Source organism: Panulirus ornatus, chromosome 4, assembly GCF_036320965.1.
Source record: "Panulirus ornatus isolate Po-2019 chromosome 4, ASM3632096v1, whole genome shotgun sequence".
Classification (NCBI taxonomy): domain Eukaryota; kingdom Metazoa; phylum Arthropoda; class Malacostraca; order Decapoda; family Palinuridae; genus Panulirus; species Panulirus ornatus.
Window position 1 is genome coordinate 81,926,278 of NC_092227.1, and position 24,032 is coordinate 81,950,309.

General features: G+C 38.1%; 1 protein-coding gene across 3 annotated transcripts in view; it reads left to right on the forward strand.

Annotated features, from left to right (window-relative positions):
- LOC139745901 (uncharacterized) overlaps positions 1 to 24,032 on the forward strand; it is a 40,030-nt gene that overhangs the window by 3,566 nt on the left and 12,432 nt on the right. For 2 of the 3 annotated variants that reach the window (XM_071656566.1, XM_071656574.1), the window contains exons 2-4: positions 7,865 to 12,788; positions 13,278 to 14,223; positions 20,180 to 20,368. In XM_071656566.1, the coding sequence (XP_071512667.1) occupies positions 8,017 to 12,788; positions 13,278 to 14,223; positions 20,180 to 20,368 (5,907 nt within the window). In that variant the 5' untranslated portion in view covers positions 7,865 to 8,016. The remainder of the gene's footprint in view (positions 1 to 7,864; positions 12,789 to 13,277; positions 14,224 to 20,179; positions 20,369 to 24,032) is intronic. The other variant, XM_071656581.1, reaches the window with a different exon arrangement.

Genomic DNA, 24,032 nt, shown 5'->3' on the forward strand with positions numbered 1-24,032 from the left:
GTAGAAGATGAACATCCTCCTGGGGCTTGCTTGGATTCAGTAGAGTGTTATTCAGTTTGTAAATCAATATTCAACTGAAAGATGTTGTAATAAAACAAGATTGCATGCCTTTTTGGGTCCAGGAATGGCAAATTTCCATTACTATTGATGAAATGCTCTTCTTTTTTATCCTTGTGTTCCCGAAGTGGCACCAGGAACAGGTGAAGTGGCCTCTTTCCCTGGCACCTACTCTGTAGCAGTCATGTAAATTCTCAGTCTTGCATTTCTCTTGGTTAAGCTCAGATGTCTGTGAAAATAAATGGATCGAAATGCTGCATATGACGTGGGGACTTGTTTCGCACAGGGGTCAGAGTGTTTTATGATTTTAGATTTCTGAACTTACGGTTTGCTTCATGAGCCTAACATTGCATGGCGCTATCATTGGAGTGCATCTCCTCATTAACAACAAACACACATCAACTGTAACAGACAGGCTAGTTGTCTCTTTGTAATTATGTTGTTTTTAAATTGCTTAATTGTTATCTAACCCACATTTTCCCCTCTCCCTGGTCACTTTATCATTGATGAGTTGTTTGATACTGAATGAGAAGTTATATGAGTTAAGATGGAAAATTTGACTTTCTAAACTCATTCTTCATAGTAAAAACAAAGATTCCATTAGAGTAGAACAGCATTCATAAACCTGGATTTTTTTGTTAATGGCTCCAGTCATAGACAAAAGTCCTTATCAAGGGCAGGCCTTGATTAGAATAGAGAGAATTATGAAAGGGAAAATGAAGTTATAGATAAGGGAAAATATTTATGAATTTAGGAGGAAGTGAAAAACTTCTTGTGTGATATGTGTTAGATCATAGTTTTTGGGAAAGACGTGAGAAGGTAGAGAGTTTCAAAGTTTCAAGGTGTAGGGAAAGAAACATTTATTGAAACAGCCCACCCTTGAGTTGCCAGTGGCCACACAGTATCTTTCTAAGACTGTTACTTTCATGCTTGACTGCAGTTTCCTGCTGTAGTGAGGTAGCACCAGGAACAGGTAAAGAAAAGACCTCATTCCCTCACATCCATTCTCATGTAGTCATGTATTATACAGTGAACCTACTGCCCACAGTCCACAACCAGGGCCCACAGACCCTTATGCTGTGTGTACCTCCTACCCTCTTGAATGTTCAGCCCATAGCACTCAAAATTTTATTCACTGCAACCTTCCATCTCCAATTTAGTATTTCTCTTCACCTTGTCCCCTCCACTTGACAAAAATCCTCTTTGTCAGCATTTCATTCTTTCTTTCCATATGTCTATACCATTTTAGTGCACCCTCTTTAGTTCTTGCAGCCTTATTCTTCTCATTACCACACCTCTCTTTCCCTATCATTTCTCATTCATTTAACCCTCTTCACACCACACATTGTCTGCAAACATTTCAGTTCCAACACATCCACCCTCTTTCATGTATTTTCATCAATAGCCCATGCATCACATCTGTGCAACAATGTTGGAACAACTATACTTTCAAATGTATCCATTTTTGCCTTTCCAGATGATGATCCTTTCACACACTCTCTTATTACCAATAAATAATTTGATAGTGAGGAGGGTTATGAAAGAAAGGGAAAACATGTTAAATGATAATGATTATTATTATAATAATGATATTGATTATAGATGCAATTGGTTAGAAACAAGTTGCTGGTCTGAAATTATACTAGTGATGGCAAATGTAATTAGATAAAAACAAATTGCCTGTCTGAATGCTGGGCACAGAGCATTTGGTGTGAAATTGTCAGTATCCTTTATAATTGAGAAGATAGGATCCCTAGATGGTACCACGCATTATCTTATGGTACTTTACCTTATGAAGATATTGTATATCCCTCCATCTGTATCTCTGATGCCCATTCCTGATCTGATAAAGATCCTGTCTATCTCTTCATCTATTTCTCTGATGCCCTTTTGGGAACTACCTCAGAGGGGTGGCCATGGCAAAAGTCTCCATAACTTGTGAACTCTAGTGCCATTTCTTATCCTTAGTGCCTCATCCTAAACAAACCACTGGCAGAGGGCATCTCTAGTACAGTCTTTGTAGAGGCTTTTACTTAATATACTTACTAACTACTATCTAATGTTCCAACCTACATTTTTTGGCTAATGCTCACTCCTAAATGTTCCCACCTACTACTTATACCTGACGTTCCTGTTCAATGTTCTTACCTACTACTTCTGTGTAGTGATCCTACCATTTTGCCAGAAGGCAGAGCTATCGCAAAGTACTCAACACAGGAGAAGCTAGAATTATGAAGAATGAGTTCTTTGGGTTAGGTTTTGTTAAGTGTTATGTGTGATGAGGAGAGATTGTATGTTTGTGGACAGAATGCTAGCAGTTTGATTGTGGGTGAGGCAGAAAGACAGCTGCCTGGGTCAGAAGAGTGCAACTTGACAACCACTGATGCTGGTTCACTCTGCAGCTGTCACCAAACCTCCTCATACCCAGGCAGGTAGTACTAGTAATATTTCTCCCTGTTGGTTGCTGCCTGCCACCTACTACCAACCTGTGAAGATAATGACCACTGGTTTTAAGCCTTCTATATGGTCAGCTTTGATCTTGATGGTCAAATTAGAGATCGGGGCGCTGGTGCTTTAAAGTCATGGTGTATGCTTTCTTCACTCCACTACTTTTCAAGGTTGTTCTTAAGCAGTCCAGGGATGGAGCATTTGAACAGAGATACTGATAATTTTTTCCATGCTTTTGCCAACCTGACTGATGTTTCTTTTCCCTTGGGATTCCTCTTCCATTGTTGGTGAAATAACTTGATATCATGACCTCAGTTTTCCCTTTTCTCAGTACAAACTGACTGCAGTTACAAAAACTGGCAATATCCACATCATATATACCTGTATATATACATCTTAAAGGCTTCAGCCATACTCCCTCTCACTCTTCTCTATGCCAGCATTGGTAATTTCAATTCTTTTTTTGATTTAGGTACAGTAGATGTTTCATTGGTGTAACATGTGATTGAGTCTTCTCTGAACAGTCTTGAGGGCCATGATGTTTTTTTGTACGTATGGTTCTTAGTCAGAGTTTCCTTTTTCAAGATGTCTCACCAAAGACTTACAAAGCAGTTTTAAATTTGTTTCATGTGCATATATGAAGGGTTTTCTTGTTAAGTTAAAGATATTACTGGCTTGGTTAATCTTCTTTTTAACATGAATATCAAATTCATATTTTCATTTATTTAATATCAGTAAAGTATTAAATCTGGTGAGCCAGGTTCATTAGAAAACTTGTAAGTACATGTTTTCTCCCTTGTGCATAACTAAACTCCATTCACATAGGAAACGTCAATTATGCCCCGCCCACAATTATTGCTTTGGCTTATGATTGGTTGAGTCAATCAATCTCTGACTTCTTTGTGGGAATCCCTTGCAAATATTTTCAGGCATTGATCATTTTACAAATATGTACCTTTAAGCTATATAAGGCACAATTGTATTATTGCTATGTAAAGCTGAATAATCTGGCATGGTGTTTGTGGCCATTTTACTCTTTATTTCCTAAATAATAGCTTGATTCATATGCAAAGAACTTTAATTACCTTAGCCAGTCACAAGCCTCTGTATACAAGTGGGTGGGGTTTATTTGTCATTTCTATGTGAACAGAGTTTAGCATAGTGACACATTTTTCTTGGTGAAATTCAGTATCCACTCCTTGCAACTGATACATGCTTCAATGGAGCATAACATGGCCCTCTTTATTTGAGTTGGTTTTAAAGATTTTAGTATTATATGCAAATGGGGCAATTTCTGAGTTGATATGGATAGGCAAATCACTGATATCAATTATAGCAATTAGAGAAAGAAGAGGACCATGTACTGACCCCTGGGATTTTCCAGTAGATAAATCTTTCCTGGATGATTCTCTCCCTTTTACAGTCATTTTATCTTTTGTTTTCAAAAAAGTTCAAGTAGTTAAATCTATTCTGATTGATTCTTGGCCATTTCCAGTCATTTTATCTTTTGTTTTCCAAAAAGGAAACTGCCCAACCAAGAATAGGGTAACAAATATCTGCAGATTTAGTTAAAATTCATTTGTGTTGAAGTTTATCAAAGGCCTTCATGAAATGGAGTCATGTACTTACACTCCACTTGTCCTTCATCTAAAGAAGCACCTGGTTAGCTGCTCTTGTACTGATGAGACCAAATTGTTTCTTATAGTTTGTACTGTTAAAGTGATAGGTCTGATTTGATGGTAAATTTCTATCCCCCTTCTTCCTGAATAGTGCTGTAATTTTTCCTTTCTTCCTTTCATTAAACACAACCTTTGCAAATATTTTTTCAAGAGATTAATGAATCTCCCATAAAGTTTCTCATAACAGTTTTAGATGAAAGTTGTTTAGGCCAGGAGTTATTGATCCATCCAATTTTTCCAGATATCTCTTTTTTCTAAATGTTTTATGAGTTTTTTGTTCCATTTTATGTATACTTTTTGGTGGTTCTTGTGTAAACAGTGCTAAAGAAACTTGCTAATTCATCTTTTTCTTTATCATTTTTAGTCTCAATTAATTAGAGTTGTCTCATTGATTATGTATGTATGTATGTATGGTTCATGGTGAAGTGCCTGAGGATTGGTGGAATGCATGCATAGTGCCATTGTACAAAGGCAAAGGGGATAAAGGTGAATGTTCAGATTACATTGGCATAAATTTGTTGAGTATTCCTTGGAAATTATATGGGATGTTATTGATTGAGAGGGTAAAGAAATGTACAGAGCATCAGACTGGGGAAGAGCAGTGTGTTTCAGAAGTGGTCAAGGATGTGTGGATCAGATGTTTGCTTTGAAGAATGTATGTGAGAAATACTTAAAAAACAGATGGATTTTTATGTAGCATTTGTGGATCTAGAGAAGGCATATAGTAGGGTTGATAGAGATGCTTTGTGGAAGGTATTAAGAATGTATGGTGTGGGAGGTAAGTTGCCAGAAGCTGTGAAAAGTTTTTACCAAGGATGTAAGGTATGTGTACGAGTAGGAAGAGAGGAAAGTGATTGGTTCCCAGTGAATGTCGGTTTGTGGCAGGTGTGCATGATGTCTCCTTGGTTGTTCAATTTGTTTATGGTTGGGGTTGTTAGGAAGGTGAATGCAAGAGTTTTGGAGAGAGGGGCAAGTATGCAGTCTCTTGTGGAAGAGAGTGCTTGGGAAGTGAGTCAGTTGTTGTTTGCTGATGATACAGCGCTGGTGGCAGATTTGGGTGAGAAACTGCAGAAGTTGGTGACTGAGTTTGATAAAGTGTGTCAAAGAAGAAAGCTGAGAGTAAATGTGAATAAGAGCAAGGTTATTAGGTTCAGTAGGGTTGAGGGACAAGTTAAATTGGAGGTAAGTTTGAATGGAGAAAAACTGGAGGAAGTGAAGTGTTTCATACATCTGGGTGTGGATTTAGCAGTGGATGGAACCATGGAAGCAGAATTGAGTCACAGGGTGGGGGAGGGGGCGAAGGTTCTGGTAGTGTTGAAGAATGTATGGAAGGCGAGAACGTTATCTCGGAGAGCAAAAATAGGTTTGTTTGAAGGAATAGTGGTTATATGGTTGCAAGGCATGGGCTAAAAATTGGGTTATGTGAAGGAGGGTGGATGTGTTGGAAATGAAGTGTTTGAGGACAATATGTGGTGTGAGGTGGTTTGATCAAGTAAGTAATGAAAGGATAAGAAAGATGTGTGGAAACGAAAAGAGCTTGGTTGAGAGAGCAGAAGAGGGTGTGTTGAAATGGTTTGGCCACATGAAGAGAATGAGTGAGGAAAGATTGAGAAAGAGGATATATGTGTCAGAGGTGGAAGAAGTGAGGAGAAGCGGGAGACCAAATTGGAGGTGGAAGGATAGAGTGAAAGAGATTTTGAGCGATTAGGGCCAGAACATACAGGAGGGTAAAAGATGTGCAAGGAATAGAGTGAATTGGAACGATGTTCTGTCAATGGATTGATGCAGGGCATGTGAAGCGTCTGGGGTAAACCATGGAAAGTTTTGTGGGACCTGGATGTGGAAAGGGAACTGTGGTTTCGGTGCAATACACATGACAGCTAGAGACTGAGTGTGAATGAATGTGGTCTTTTTTGTCTTTTCCTTTTGCTACCTCGTGGGGGATGCTATTTCATGCGTGGTGGGGTTGCGATAGGAATGGATGAAGGCAGCTAGTATGAATATTTACATATGTGTGTATGTATATGTCTGTATATGTATGTATGCATTGAAATGTATAGGTATGTATATGTGCGTGTGTGAGCGTTTATGCATACACATGTGTATGTGGGTAGGTTGAGCCATTCTTTCTTCTGTTTCCTTGTGCTGCTTCGCTGACATCCGAGATGCCAATTAAGTATAATAAAAAAAGTAATTGTCTCTTTGATATTATAAGGTCACTTAGACTTGGTTCATTTTGCTTTTGACCTCAGGCCATATCTTTAATGTGCTGAAACACAGACCTTCCCTGTATGACAGAACTTGAACTTCTCAAAGTTTACATTTCGTGTACATGTCCAGTTTTCCAGTCTACATATGTCTATATATCTGATGCCTGTTCCCTCCTTGAACCCCCTTTCGTGCTGCTTCATAGACTTCAGTGCCCTGCAATGTTTGCAAAGGCTCCAACGGATCGTTCTAACTGACATCTACTTGGTGCTCCTGCCTAATGTTCTGTCCTACTACTTTTACCTAGTGTCTTTACCTAATGCTCTTGCTTAAGTTTTCCTACTTACTACTTCTATCTATTGCTCCCAACATTTTGCCAGAAGGAAGGGCCAGTGCTCACCACAGGAGTATATTGAGTTAAGAAAAGTGAATTTTGTGAGTTAAGTGTTGCATTTGACAAGAAGAGATTGTATGTTTTGGACAGAATACCATTAGTCCATGTATTGGTGAGGCAGAAAGAAAAGACAGCTGCCTGAATCAGAGGAGAGAGACTTGACAACCACTGATGTGATGGGTAACTAAGCAGCCATCGCTAACCCTCCAAATACCAAGGCAGTTAGGACTGGTGATATAACTCCTTGGTTGTTAGCTGCCTACCAACTAGTTCCACTTTGTTTTTATACTTAAAATCACTAATAATAATGTGGTCAGGAGTAATGTTAGGACATCTACTGATGGAGGAGATGCCCTAAAGGTGGCTTGAGTCTGGAGTCACATTGCCAAGATTTCAGGGACTGGAGTGGTACACTTGTTGTCTAGTGGTGAGTCAGCTGCCTGACTGCTTTCCTATGTGGTACGCAAGTGTTTAAATGGTGACAAGGTCGGGTCTGGGAGGGTAGCAATTCCCAATGAGAATTAGAGATATTGAAACCGAATGTCACAAGCTTCTGACTTCTCTCAATGCTGGTGGACTGAGAGTGGCTCTTCTTATGCGAAGGGTAAAGCCATCTATGATTATTGTGGCACCTTTTGATCTGCCACCACTGAACATCAAGTGTGGTTTTCAGAGATTAACACTGCAGGTGCAGTTGTAGGTTGGGCCACAGAACACATTTCTCTGGGGATTATTAGGTAAGTTGAGGTCACATGCAGCCACCTGCCACCAAGTCAAGGTGTTGTCAATAAGGTGACACTTTGTGTAGCAACAGTGTGTCTCTACAAGTTGTAGAATTTTCTTTTATTCAGTTCCACATGTAGATTATCACATTGCAAACACACTTAATATAGGAAATGTAATTTAATATGATTGGGCATACTTTCACTTCATCAGGAGTGGAATTCTTCCCTCTGTAATGTTTTAGTGCCTACAACAGATGATGGAGTAAATGTCATTGAATGTGTATGTAAAGGACAAAAAAGAAAAGTATGAAATTGAAGTATGAATTTTATACTAACATATTTTTTGTTTACAGAGGTGTCTGGTGTTCGACAAGTATCTGCAGATCCAGTTCTCAATATAAGGCTTTGGTAAGACAGAAGTAACTGAGGTTAACATTCATAGAGAACAACACTGGAAGTAGATGAGTCTGTTTATGGTGGCTGGATGCCAGTAACCTGAGTTATTATGCCTGGAAGAAAGAAAGCTAAGGGTAGAGGTCGCCAGAATCAAAGTCGAAACAAAAGTCATAATCAGGTTGTCAGGCAGCCTAGTAAAGGACAATCAAATGATCAGCATTCTGATACAGACAGTCAAGCAAATGCTGTAGAAAAAGAGGATGTTTCTTCTGAAAGTGCCAGTAATGGTCAGTATGAAGATATTTCATCACAGGCAAGTGGACCACCAGAAGTCTTGAATCAGCACCAGTTGGAAGTAAAAGATGATGATGAACAAGAGGAAGAATCACAGATTGATGATACTAGCAATGATTGCAGTATTGATCAAGAAGATAGTAGTGCAGGTGTCTCATACCAAGTTACTGCACATGATGTTTTTGAAGAACATCAACCTGATGAAAATTATTGTGATGATCAACCTGATGAAAATTATTCTGATGATCAACAAGAAGACCAAGATAGCAAAAGTAACAGTCTTGATGAACAAGCGAAATTTGATGATACTTCAAATGAAAACTCTCCTCTAAAAAGTATGATAGAGCAACAGTACATTCAGAATATAATTGATGAGCAGCAGCTGGAAGGATCACTGCCTTTGCTTGTAAGGGAGAGTTTGTTTGCACAGATTGCTGCAAATAGCCCATATAAACGTGAACTTGAAGAATACTCACCACATCGACAAGACAAAAGGCCAATTAAACAGCAGCGTATTGAGCCAGATTGCAAGAATCACAGTGACAGTCAACAGGAGAAGCTTCATTGTGAATTGAAGCAAGAAGAGCAGGATGAAAAATGTCAAGACGATCAGTTACCTCTTGATGAGCAAGACTGCAACAGTAAGCATCATTTTCAACAAGAGTGTCAGCAGTCCTGCAGTAAGGATGTGCTGTTGTATAGTGATAAGGTGAAGCTGAGACAAGAAGGCATGGACAAGCAGTTGACCATAAAGACACATGAAGTAAGTCACATCAGAGAGGATGAAGTCCATAGTGATGAGAAAGATCAAAAGTCTTCGAATCAACATGATCAGCATTATGATGCAAAACAAGATGAGGAGGTAAAAGTTAAGAGTTATAAAGAAATTGAAACTAAATGCAATGAGCAGGTCATGATTAATCACGAAGAAGAGCAACAAGTGAGAAAAATAGAGGGGCATGATTCTATGCAAAATATACAGCTCAGTGCAAAGCAGAAAGGGGTTGACCATGCCGAAGAGGATGAAAAGCTCATTGCTCAGGAAATTGAACAGCCTGAAGCAAAGCAGAATGAGCATTTGAATTCTAAGGAAGATGAACAGCTTGCTACCAGACCAAATGAAGAATTAGCTGCTGAGCTTGATGAAAAGCTGAATGCAGAGCATGACGGTAAGCAAAATGAACAGTTTGCTACAAAGTTAAATGAAGAATTAGTTGTTGAGCAAGGTGAATTGCTTGATAATTTGATTGGAGAGGCTGATGCACAGCTTATTGAAAAGTCTGTTTCTGAGTCATGTGAAGAACATGATACCAAGCATTATGAATGTCCCACTGGTAAAGTAGATGATGAGTATGACATTAAGGTAAATGAAGGGCTTGATTCAGAACAGAGGGATCAGGTTGGTTTACAAGAAATTGATGAGTTTGATATAAAAGTAGATAATGAAATTGATGCTAAACTTATGGAAAAGCAACTGGAAGAGTTGAACTTGGTTTCAGATAATGCTGGGCATAATGATGAGTTTGATGTCAGACACAGTGAGGGTCTCCCAGATGAGATAAGTGAACAATATTGCATCATGAAGGCAAAAAAGCTCAACACAGAGGAAGTTGAAAAGCTTGGTGTTGAGCATATTTCAAAACTTGAAGCCAAGCAAAATGAACAGCTTGATGATCAGGAGAATAATCATCCTGTTAAGGAAATAGAGCAGCTCATTGCTAAGCAGATTGAACCTTTGGATGCCAAGGCAAATGACGAGATTTGTACAAGGCAGAAGGAACAGCAATTCACTAAGCAAAATAAACAATTTGATATCAAGCAGATATCACATCTTGATGGAAAGCAAAGTGAACATTGTATTATTGAACATATTGAATACTTTAATTTCAACCTGGATGAAGTTGTTGCTGCACAAAAGGAAGAGTTATATAGTAAGCAAATTGAAGAACGTGATGATCAGCAAAATGAGCAGATCTGTGAGAAACAAAATGACAAGCCTGAGGCAGATTTAGATTTGGAGTCTGATGTTAAAGAAAATGAAGACTTGGATGCAAAAACTATTGGAAAGCTGAGTGTTGTGTTAGATGATGCTATAGTATGTGAACAGCTCTGTCTTGAGCAAAATGAAGAGCTTGATGTCAGGGAGGATAAAGACCTCATTCTTAAAGAACATGAACCTAATGTCCAGCAAAGTGAAGAGCTCATTGTCGGGCCATATGAACTGTTGACTTTGAAGCCAAATGTACAGTTTAGTGTTAAGCAAAATGATGAGCTAGAAGTAAAGGTAAACAAATATTTTGATGGTAAGAAAAATGAAGTGCTTGAATATACAGTAAGTGATGATGTTGTTTACCTGAATCAACGATATGGTGAAAAGCAAAATGATGTTGATGTCTTCCTTAATGATAAACTGAGTTCAGAGGGAATTGAAGACGAGGATGTTAAGGTAAATCGTGGTGATCAAATTGAGCATTTTACTATTAAGAAAAATGAAGAAATTCGCGTTATTGCAGGTGCACAACCAAACGAAGATCTTGATTCTAAAAAAGTTGAAAAGCTTGGTAATACACAAGTCCAAGATACTGATTCTAAGCAATGCCAGGGGATAAATGCCTTGTACAAGAAAGAAGAGTTTAAAGAAATAGTACTCCATGAGACTGAAGGTAAGCAAGAGCAAGAGATTAATTGTAACCAGGACCAAGAGCTTGATGGTAAGCAAGACCAAGAGGTTTATGGTAAGCATGACCTAGAACTTGATGGTAAACAAGACCAAGAGCTTAATGGAAAGCAAGACCAAGACGATAATGGTATTCAGTACCAAGAGCTTGCAGGTACACAGGATGAAGAGCTTGGTGGTAAACATGGCCAAGAGGATCATGGTAAACAAAATGAAGACCTTGATGGCAAACAAGGCCAAGAGGCTCATGGGAAAGAAGACCAAGAACTTTATGGTAAAAATGACCAAGAGCTTGATAGTAAGCAAGACCAAGAGCTTGATAGTAAGCAAGACCAAGATGTTAATAGTAAACAAGACCAAGAACTTGATGATGAACAAGGCCAAGAGCTTAATGGTATCCAAAACCTAGACCTTGATGGTATGCAAGACCAGGGGCTTGATGGTAAACAAGACCAAGAGCTTGATTGTAAGGAAGATCCAGAGGTTAATGGCAAACAAGACCAAGAGTCTAATGGTAACCAAGATCTTGATGATGAGCAAGACCAAGAGCTTGCTGTTCTGCATTATCCTGAAGTTACTGTTCAGCAAAACCAAAGGGTTGAAGCTGATCAGAGTGAACTTTGCTTTTCTAAGCAGGTTGATATGATTGCATCTGATGAAGGTAAAGATTGTAATAGTAAACAAGACAAAACATTTGGCAATAAACAGAATGAAGAATATCGCAATGGTAAAGCAGATTGTCAGCTGTATGATAGAAAGCAAATGAAGTGTAGTGGTATGGGGGAACGTACCAACCAGCAGGACAGAGATAAGCAAGAATGTGAGCATAAAGGAAAATTTTCACAACAGGATCCTGTAGCAAACCGCTTGCTGCTAAGTGTAACAAAAAATAATGACTCTAAGACCAATAGTAACTTGAACAAAAGACATACGCAAGATTATTTAGGGATTGATGAGCCTACACATACTCATGAAAATCAGAAATACATATATCATCAAGGTGAGATTGAGTCTGCTGAGAACTATGATGATGAACAACATAACTGCAGTTTCCAGCAAACTGACCATCTTGCTTTTAACCAGAGTAAACAATATAATGGTGAACTAACCAAAGCACGTAACTTTAAGCAAAATGAAGAACGTCATGATTGTAAAGTTAATCAGTTTTATGCTGGTAAAGAAGATGAACCCACAGGAATAAATGAGTATGTCAACCAAGAGCAAGAAGGAAAGCAAGAATGTGAATTTAAGGAAGAAAAGCCACAACAGGAGGACCATATGCAGCGTGCTTTATGGAAGAGTCAATCATATGAGAAGAGTAGTCTTACAGACAGACAGCCAGAGTTGAATGATTATCACGATTGCAAAGATGTACAGCAAGAAGAGGTGAAACTTGCTGATAATTGTTATGATATACAGTATAACTTATCATGTTTTCATAAACGAGATGACCAGCAGAGTGATGTTAAGGAAATTCATCATCACAATAGCACACAGGTGTTGCAGAATAATCATAGTTTAGATAAGCATGAGTTTCTTGCTTGTGGACAAGCTGAAAAGGTTAATAATAAATATGAGATTAAGACAAGCAAACACGAAGAGAAGCAGGAATTTAAGCAAGATGATAGAGAAGGTGAAAGGAAGAGTTTCAGTAAGCAAAGCAATCAACAGAATGTCAGCAAGCAAGATCAGAATTTTCGTGTTAATCAGTATCGTGGGAAACAGCAGTATTCTTCACGGAAAGGTTTTCAAGGAGGCTACAATAAATCATGGAATAATCAAAAAGGTTATCAGCATGAATATCAACAGAAGTGGGATCAGAAGTATCATCGAGGTTACAGAAATTGCCAAAATAATCAACGTCATTACCATCAACAGCAGGCAAAACCTCAAGGAACTTCTCAGTCAGGGTAAGAAGTTTATTGTAGTAAATGTTGTATTTCAAATGGTTCTGAATCTTACCAGTAATAATTTTTGTAGTAAATATTGATGTTTTTCAAATGATTTTCGATCTTGCCAGCAATTATCTTTGTTATGTATCATATTTATTGTGTGCCTCACAGTTGAGTCTCGGACAGCTGATCAACAAAAGATTCATATGGGCATGACCATCAGAGATATTTGTCAGGAAACTGATGGGAATACATTATTATGGTATGCTATTGTATACATTGCTTGGTTCTAACCACATTGGTCATTATGTAGAGGGCTGTCACTGGCTGTTGTTGCATATATTGCATATATGCTAGTTTTGAAATGAACACACACACACACACACACACACACACACACACACACACACACACACACACACAGTGACACTCAATTTGTAATATATATGCTTCTTCTAGCATTCATCACATATTAGTAATTTGACGTGAGTGTATCCTTTGTTTCAGAGGATTGGTTTGTGGAGTGTGTGAAGAAAAGTATGATCGCAGAAACAGAATGCCCAGAAACTTGTATTGTGGCCATACAGTGTGCACTTCATGTGCCTGGAGATTATTAAAGCACTTTATAATTGTTTGTCCTCAGTGTAGAACGAAAACTTTGAGAGTTTCCTCCGCTGACAAGCTTACAATTAATATGCCCCTAATAGCTATTCTCACAGAGGAAGCATCAACAAAGCCTATTGTGCCAGTTAGCAACAATGAAGGACCTGAAAGTCAGCCATATTCAACTGAAGTGGGTGCCACTGGGGGTCAGCAGTTTGATTCATCACTTAAACATACTGAGAAAGCTATTGTAACAGTAAGTAACAGTGAACTTATGGGAAATCAGTCATATTGTAATGTGAATTATTCCACTGAAGAGAGTCATTCACTTTCATCATCAGTACGATCTCCTCATAGTAGTCGGTGTCTTGAAGTTGGAGTACATCCTACAGCTCATTGTGCAGTTTGTGATCAGTGGGTTTGTGATATCTGTGGCAGAATTGATCACCTTGAAAGGAAAGAGTGTGTTCTATTTCCACTCAAAGAAGCTTTGATGAAAATGAAGCAAGATAAAGAAAATATGTCAAAGGCAGTTAGTGAATCCCTCACAGTATCATTGAAAGAGATCAGATGTTATAGTGATCAGCTAGATATATTACTCTTGTCAATGCATGCAGCATTAGAGTGTCTTGGAAAGGAACAAGAATATCTCAGGAAAGCTTTACAGGAAGGCACACAAATGAAAAATAATTTGGAAGAAGTGGTGTCCAAATTGCCACATGTAAAAAACCTTCGAGAAGCATTAGCTTGTTTCCAGACAGTGGAGAATGATTATGCTGCAGCCTTTCAGTGGATATCATGTAAATCATACAGAGTTATTAATAATGATAAAGTGAAAAAAACTGGCAAGGTAAGCGTTACATGTTTTCATTACCATATTTAAAATACTTTATTTATTTATTTTATTATACTTTGTCGCTGTCTCCTGCATTAGTGAGGTAGCTCAAGGAAATAGATGAAAGAAAGGCCCAACCCACCCACATACACATGTATATACATACACGTCCACACACGCAGATATACATGCCTATACATATCAACGTATATGTATATAAACACACAGACATATACATATATACAGCTACCTTTTTCTTATTTATAAAGAAATTCATGAGTTAATGTATGAATTAATTTTTGCTTTGACGTAAAACTGTATGTTCATAATATTCATAAAAGTAAGTAACTTTTGATAAAAGTAGAAGTAAAACATGTTTGTCAAGGGGCTAAAATTGAGGTTCCTTGAATGAATCACTTACAGAAAGAAGCCTTATTGCATTGAAGTATAGAAAAATCAAACAAATTTTTTGAACTTCTTTCTCATTGATGATACTCATTAATGGTAACATGAAAGATTATTGGTTAGCAACTCTCTTGAAATCCATTTGCATTGTTGTGCATTGCTATATGCCATTTATCTTCTATCATCTTGTATATGGATTTCGGATCTTATTAATATCTGTCAGGACTATTTTACTTGTTAAAGAAATAGTTAGTTTTTAAATACATTTTTGCTAGTCCATTATTGTAATTGTACACCAATTACTTTTCTATTGAAGTGATAAACAGAGATATTTATGAATGCATTGTGCGTCATATCTTCAACACTAAAAATGTGGTTGTTTTCTGTGGTCTCATTGTTTAAAACAAAATCTTTAAGCTCCAAACAGACTCCTGAGTTGTGATTGTCTCGTGATATTGCTGAATATTTATTCCCAAGGGAAAGATATACATGTTCATATGTCGTTACAAATTTCAGATGTGAAAGGAAGTTCATTTCATTTGATGTATAAAACAGCATGATCTCTAGTTCTGCATTCTAGTTAGGAAGGTCTTCATTAACAGAATTGTGCTTGAGATTTTAGATGTTTAGTTTCTTTTAACTTTATTGATTCTTAATTTTACTGCAAATTGTAGATCAAAGAGATGAAATATAGTCCTTTTTAATACAGTAAAGGAATTCAGAGGGTTAAAGAATGAAGTAGGACCTCCAATATAGATATTGGGCAAGAATTAAAGAGCTTAAAAAACACTTTAAGGTATGATTAAAAAATCCAGGCAAGCCCCACCAAAGTTTATGCCCCTATTATTATTGTTTTTCATTAAGATATTAGAGAACTGGTATGGTATTTTATCACATATAATGTCATTCTCTCAAACTTGCAAGTTTGACATACATACATACATACACTGGGCAATGAGCAAGGCCTACATGCCAGTCGTTTACCGTTTTGTTTTGTGAATGCATTCTTGTAATTGCTTGATACAGTTCATGGCCCAATAAGCAACAAGGGCTCTTCATTTTGCCTTGATTTTACAACATACACCAAGAAACCATGTCTGCATCCATATATTTTCAAAGGCATTGCCACATTTACATTTTAATACTTTGTCTTGTAACTTTGGGCTGTCATGTAACTTTGCATCTTGATTACTGTCTGCAGACATTAGGGCATGGAACTGGCAAGGTTCCTAAAAAATTCTATGTTCTTGTTTTAGGTCCATAGGATCTTCATCTCCTGAATGAGGCTTGGCTTTGATGAGTTGTTGTAGGAAGCAAGCTTGACTTTCATCTGGTACCATTTGTTCTCGATTAGGTTAAGGTTTGGCAAGTTCCCAGGCCACTTCAGCAGTTGAATATTTTTCTTTGATACCAATTCATCACCTTACTAGTTTTATGGCAGGATGCCCTATACTGCATAAAGTATTCGAGCCCATGAACCTCATAGAAAAGATGTTCCTTTAGCATCTTCTTAATGCACGGTTTTCCATTCATTGTAGTGTTTCAAGATAAGAAGTATAGCCCTCTCCTACCCATTGCATCACTAAAGGAACCCCAGATTATCATGTTATATGGGTTTTTCACTGTTAACATTGTGAAATGAGAGTTATACTTGCTGGCACCCTCTGGCATCCTCATCCTCTGCAGCTTGTACTGTACACATTTGGAAGAAACATACATTGAAAAAATCACCCTATTCCATTATTGCTCACTCCAGTCCTTTTTTTTTTTTTTGCTAATGGGAATTGTTTGCATATCATTTTCTTTGTAAGGAAGGAGGGGCTTAGCAGCTGGCTTGTGGGAGGAATTCTTGTAGATGTTTCCAAAATTTTTGGATGGCTTTTCTTAAGTTTGATGGCTGAGATTTAGGGGTTGCTTCAATACTTCTTGTCTTTGGAGGTTATCTTTAGACCTAGAAGTCTTTTTAGGTGACCTTAGATAGCTTTTGGTGCTGGGAAGAGTATTGTTATGAAGGCCATGAGCACTAGTATGCGGCTGCCTGATTATGCATTCTGAGCACCCATTTTTCATAGGAATCTCATGTACCCACTTGCTTCCATGCAAGAATCTGGGCTTTGTCCTCCCTAAAAAGGCAAAAAAAACATTTGAAGCACAGGTGGAAAAAATATATCTCAGATGTGAAATTCTCTAAATGAAGTGACAATCGGGAGTAAAGAAAGAACATCTTTATCTAATGATAACCTGAGGCACAATGAGGTGGGTTGCAAGTGCTCACACCATTAGAAATAATGATCTCAGTGATCAGATGGACAATAATTTCACTCAGAGAGCATCATATGCTCGTCCCCATAGTAAACCTTAGTCATGTATTGCCTTTGAAAATCTGTGGTAGGGCAGAGTTTTTTTTTTTTTTTTTTTTTTTTCAGACACTGAACTTTCTACAGTACTCCACCCAGTCAAAATATGTCTTAGATTCATACTGTGTGATAAGGAATGTGGTGGTGGGAAGACCAAGGGGAGGAGCATTAGTTTGGAAACTAAAGTTCTTTAATGCCTTGAGGTGAGCAAGGAAGCAGCTTCTTTCCGTTGCCAAAGGTGAGGTCCATTGCATTGAACAGTGTGTCCTGTTTTCATCAGTCTTTGATTACTCTGTTTATAGCGTTTTTTTATATTGGGTAATGTGCCTGTTTTTTTATTACTGAGAGTCCCTGAGTTATGAACATCTGACATATGAACACCTGTACCTATTAATGAGCTTACTAAAGAAATTTACTTCCCCATCCAATGCATGAGAGAGCACTTGTACTTTGAACCATGGGACTACTGTATATTCTTGGGTAATTAGTTATTTCAAGTAACCATTAACCCCTTATTTTTGGCCAAAATAATCTTTATTTATCATATATCTCATATAACTGTTGGCCTCCTAATTTTAGGAGCCTTGGCAAGAATTCTGTAACGATTGAGAGAGAGATGCTTACAAATCAGATGATAAATCTCAGACACAGCAAGAATAAACCACATACAAGTATAAGGAAATTCATTGAAATGTTTACATACAGTATTTTTTGGTCCCATATCCAGGATTTATCATTGTGGGATGGCGAGTGTCATTCCACAGAACTCTACCTAATTCATTTATAGGTAAAATACATGTCTGTATTTCTAATAAGAATGAAACAGTGCCCAGATCTTATCTGTATTATGATGAAATTGCAGTAGTATCCTCAACTGCATGGACAAGCTTTGTTGGAAAACAAAATTTTTGCATCATCTACTGGTGGTCCCACTGGTCAGGTCATCAACCAGACGTCAAAACTTTTATTTTAGACACTTTGGGATTCCAGGTTTTTATGATGTGGCTTATGTAAGAACAAAATTTCTGTATAGCTTGTGTTAGCAATCCAGTTAACAGTTCACAAGAAGCTGCACTGAAAAACAAGAAAGCTGGAATGGCAATATGGGAATCAAAGGAAGTTTTCTTGCTCCTTTAGGTGTTGCCCAAATGGAGGTTCAAGGCCCTCCAACAAGTAGACTTCAGAAAGATCAAACCCTCTGGAAGTTGGCTAATCTTAGTAAGATTAAGACTGAAAAGGAGGTGAAGGGATATGGGCATCTCTTGGATTGATTCTGTCATAAAAATATTTGTTTTTCTAAAGCACTAGCTACCCTTCTTTATCCTGAATGACATAAGCAGCTGTAGAACCCAGTAGCACATGAAGAAAAGTGCAGTCTTTAGGTTTATTGTTGAATCTCCTAGCAATATTGCCGATAAGCTGTCATCAATCTCTAAGGGTAAACTGAGGAAAACTGAAACAAGAGGTTCCATTGATGGATGACATTAATGTGACTCTTGTCTCCAAGTTACTGTTGTCATCTTATGACTAAGGTATTAATTCTTTCATAGTACTGGGCTGGGGTACTCTCATGCCCACCTGGGTCCATGGTCTTGAGATTTTGTTTGGTTTCTGTAATAGTGCATGCACAGTTGACAGTAGGTCAATCACTAATGGTGTTAAGCACTTTAGACCAACTTTTTTGATGTAAGGCCATATGTGGTTGGACTAAGACCAGCTGTAATTGGCATAAAACCAGCTATGATTGGCATAAGACTATCTGTGATTGACTTCAGATCAGCTGTCCTTTCACTAAGATGAGCTTCGATTGACTTAGATATACCCTGCTCTGATTAGTATAAGATTATCTGTGATTGACTTCATATCAGCTGTAATTTTTCTAAGATGATCTGTGATTGACTTGATGTCACCGCTGTGATTGACCTTAAATTGTCTCTGGATTATCAAAGATTGGCTGTGATTGACCTAAGACCATCTGTGATTGACTTCAGCAACATGGTTGACACTCATGAAAGCCTGCATGGAAAATAAGTGCAGTCTTCATGTGCTAAACTTGTATGAAATCCCTAAGCAGATAAAAATGTCATCATATGTGAACTGCATTTGAAGCCCTTGAGAGAGTTAAAACTACAGATACTTTTGAAATAGATGGAAAAATTGTTTGAATTACTTTGAAAGAGCTTGTATAATTGGATTTCATTTTGACCTGTGGATTAATGTGTAGGCACGATATGGAACTATGTTTTAGATATTGAATATGATTTTAATGCATTCATTTTACCCACTATGTTATATTGGTGTTTGAATTTAACATTTACTAATGTTTTGCATAAATGATACGATAAAGTTATTTAAATGTTCTTGTAGCAGGCTCATAGGGTTTAGAGATTATTGAAATAATGCCTTTTACATTTGAATTAACCTTCTGTAGAGATCTTGCTTTACTGTACAAAGAGTGTGTTAATCCTTTTTGGAACACACTTCTTTGTAACAAAAAGGGAATTTAATTTTTTTTAGTAGGGCACAGTTGGTTTATTATCATAACTTAGAATCACAAAAATATCTAACACATCATAATATAACTCAAGAGAAGTCATGTATGGTCTGCTGTGCATTCTGGATCTCAGCTGTACGAGTGCATTTTTCCTCACTCAGCTTTCTACACATCCATTTGACTATCATCTTCAGATAAACAGAATGAGAGATTTTCTTTCTCACCTGAGAAACTCATCAATGAATATCTTTTTTTTTGAGGGTGTTTGAATCCTATGATGCTTATAGTGATATTGGCTGCATGGAGTGTCCCATGAGGAGGATGATAGGGATGTTGCATACTTCCTGGGTTGCCAGGTACAAGGCGAGTCCCAAGAGAATATAGTGACTGCCTATCCTGGTCACTAGTTGGTTACTCAGGCCTCCAGGCAGCTTGAATGGCCCATCTTTTGTTTTGGTTGTTATCTAAGGCCAGCCAACAGAGCCTACGTTGCACACAGAATTATGTAGGTTGACATCAGTAGCACCTAATTACTTCATTTTACATTGACACCTATAGCACCAAAAGGGTAAATCAGAGTAGTATCATTAAATGGCCTTAAAACTTTCACTTTTACTCTTACACATTCTTGTGAATTTTTTAACATTTGAAATTGTGTTAGTGGTGAATGATAAGGAAATTCTTGTATATAAAAATGGAGCTTGTTACTTCTCAGGAACTACTCAGCATTACTCTCCGGTCACTCTTGACATCCACAGCAGAGAATGGGGTTGTAAGCCAAATAGTAGCTTGTCAAGAAACTCCAACTGACAAGAAATTTTCCCAGTTGACAGTAAATGGTGCCCGAATGCATTTACACTCCCTCAGTGGCATCACAACATTAAAGGAGGCTCGAGCATTGCCGGTGAGTTCATGAAATTCAGAAATGTCTGTGATCTAGTGACCAGTAGAAAGGTAGCAATTAATTGTGCTGTACATGAAGAAGTGAAATTTATATCTAATTGCATTGTAATTTCTTGTATGAAAATTGCCTTTTAACTGAAAACCTCCCCAATACAATGACATTTTGATGAAAAGGTAGAACATGAGAAAAAAACAGTTAAAGCATCAAATATTTTTACATTAGAGGCATAGTTCTCGAAGGGATTGTTGAGGATTTATGAGATTTTTGAAACAAGTCTAATTGTCATACATTTTGATTATGTCATCTGAGCTATGATAGTAAGATATAGGTTGAATATCAAATTGTTGATTGTAGTAAAACTGCATTTATTTTTTCTGTTCCTGAAATTATTTGGTGTTATATTGCATGATGATGTTTTACTTTTCTGACCAAGGGCAAAGAGTGTGATGATGCATTTTTTGTTTGGGTTGAGTGTAGGACAGTTAAGGAATAAATGATCTGTGTCGTCAGAATGAACTTTACATCATGGGCAAGACAGGTCTTGTGATATGCTGAATCTCTTTTTATAGTGTTGTAGAGATTAGTGGTGTACAGAATACAGATCAGAAAGTGCCACTCATACATGCCTGGGAGTTCAGATTCATGTTGGTGTATGTCTGATGAGGTAGAATGTAAGGCCCAAGTTGAGAAGGGAGTTGTTTAATGCTTGTGGAATCATTACTGTGTGTATGTGTTTAGGCGCTTTCATGCATTGTAGTATAATGTACTTAGAAGTAAATATATCTGGAGAAGGCTGGAGAAGGCATGTGATCAGGTTGACAGAGAGGCCTCATGGAAAGTTTTACATTTGCTTGGGGTAAACGAAAGGTTGCTAAATGCAGTGTGGAGCTTTACTAAGAGAATAAAGCAAATGGGTAGGAAGGTGAATGAGTTTTTCCCAGGTTATTTGCTATCTTTATAGGTTAGGCAGGCCTGTGGTATGCTGGGGATAGGAGAGGGTTCATGGGAGGTGAAACAGTTGCTGTTGCAGACAACTTGGCTCTAGTGGCAGACTCCATAAGCTGATGACAATCTAGGAGAGTCTGAAAGGAGAAAATTGAAAGTAAATGACAGAATTTAGGAGGGTGTAAAGAGAGAGGAGAGTGAATGGCAGGAGTTTGGGAGAGTCTTAAAGGAGAAAGTTGAGAGTAAATGACAGAGATTAGGATATTCTGAAAGAAGGAGGTTGAGAGTAAATGACAAGAGTTTAGGAAAATCTGAAAGGAGGGAGAAAGTTGCGTGTAAATGTTATGAGTGTGGGAGAGTCTTAAAGGGGAAAGTTGGGAATGAGTCACAAAGTTTGGAAGATTTTGAAAGAAGAAAGTTGAGATTAAATGACAGTTTGGGAGAGTCTGAAAGGAGAGAAAAGAGTAAATAATAACAGTTTGGGAGAGTCTGAAAGGGGGAAGTTGAGTGTAAATGACAGAGTTTAGGAAAGTCTGAAGGGAGAAAGTTAAGAGTAAATATGAATAAAAGTTTGTTTATGGATGGGGTTGTTAGGGATGTGAATGCAAGAGTTTTGGAAAGAGGGGCAAGTATGAAGTCTGTTGGGGATGAGAGAGCTTGGGAAGTGAGTCAGTTGTTGTTCGCTGATGATACAGCACTGGTGGCTGATTCATGTGAGAAACTGCAGAAGCTGGTGACTGAGTTTGGTAAGTGTGTGAAAGAAGAAAGTTAAGAGTAAATGTGAATAAGAGCAAGGTTATTAGGTACAGTAGGGTTGAGGGTCAAGTCAATTGGGAGGTAAGTTTGAATGGAGAAAAACTGGAGCAAGTAAAGTGTTTTAGATATCTGGGAGTGGATCTGGCAGCGGATGGAACCATGGAAGCGGAAGTGGATCATAGGGTGGGGGAGGGGGCGAAAATCCTGGGAGCCTTGAAGAATGTGTGGAAGTGGAGAACGTTATCTCGGAAAGCAAAAATGGATATGTTTAAAGGAATAGTGGTTCCAACAATGTTGTATGGTTTCGAGGCGTGGGCTATGGATAGAGTTGTGCGCAGGAGGATGGGTGTGCTGGAAATGAGATGTTTGAGGACAATGTGTGGTGTGAGGTGGTTTGATCAAGTAAGTAACGTAAGGGTAAGAGAGATGTGTGGAAATAAAAAGAGCGTGGTTGAGAGAGCAGAAGAGGGTGTTTTGAAATGGTTTGGGCACATGGAGAGAATGAGTGAGGAAAGATTGACCAAGAGGGTATATGTGTCGGAGGTGGAGGGAACGAGGAGAAGTGGGAGACCAAATTGGAGGTGGAAAGATGGAGTGAAAAAGATTTTGTGTGATCGGGGCCTGAACATGCAGGAGGGTGAAAGGAGGGCAAAGAATAGAGTGAATTGGATCGATGTGGTATACCGGGGTTGACGTGCTGTCAGTGGATTGAATCAGGGCATGTGAAGCGTCTGGGGTAAACCATGGAAAGCTGTGTAGGTATGTATATTTGCGTGTGTGGACGTATGTATATACATGTGTATGGGGGTGGGTTGGGCTATTTCTTTCGTCTGTTTCCTTGTGCTACCTCGCAAATGCGGGAGACAGCGACAAAGCAAAAAAAAAAAAAAAATTAATAAAAGTAAAGGAATAAGTTGCTGCAAGGGGCGATGAGACAGTCTGGTTGGAGTTTACAATTGAATGGGACCTGAAGGAAGTGGAGTGTGTTAGATGCCTGAGACTAGATGTGACTGGGATAGAACCATGGGGACTGAGGTGAGTTATGGGTTGGGAGAGGAGACACTATCCTTACTAGCAGTCAGACATGCCTATGTTTGCTTCACAGAACGATTTTCTAGTGGATACTAATATACTTTTCGTTGTTCTTTCATTACTTTTTTAGGACTTTTTGTGCTATTTGAACTGTTAGCTAGTTGTTTATCATATTGTAGTGCTAAAATACTCTTGTATATGTGCTTAGGAAACACTGCATAGATTTTGGGGAATGCAAAACTTATGTAAACTTAACATACAAGGTAGTGTCTTTTCAGTGACTTGATTATTTTTTCATAAGCCTTATATTCAGTAATATACAATATCTGTTTACTATTTCAGCATGCCAGCATATCATCAGTGTTCTGTGTGCAGTGGGAAGTTTGGCATTCAGTTTTATGATAATCTTGTGATGCCTGTGATTTACAGGTTTTGCATGGTTAGAGAGACCTTTGTGAAGAAGCTCACTGAAGCTACTGATGAAATACCTTTTTAACACACACGTTGCATGTCCTTCAGGACATTGTTGAATCCAGCTTGTTGAGAGAATCTGGAAGTGAGCCATCAGTGTTGGACAGCAGTGTGGTGGGTGTTAAAACACCCCAAAGTAATCTTTCTTCTCTCAACTGGGAAAATTGACCCTTCCAGGTAGTGTGACAAGGTGTAAAACCCCATACACTTTTACCTGTTGCCAGTAAGTAACATTTGGTTTCAGGCTTTGGGTGATGTTGACAACAGTGAACATGAAGTAAGGCTTGACAGCAACTCTGATCTGAGGACAGCAGGAGGAATTCTATGCCAGAAACCCTCCAACCATAAATGTTTTTGTTTTCCAGATGCTGATTTAGATGATGTTGCTAATACTATCGATGACGTTTGCTGTGGCGCTAACACCAATACACTCTCATTTTTGTCATGTAGGTAATAATGA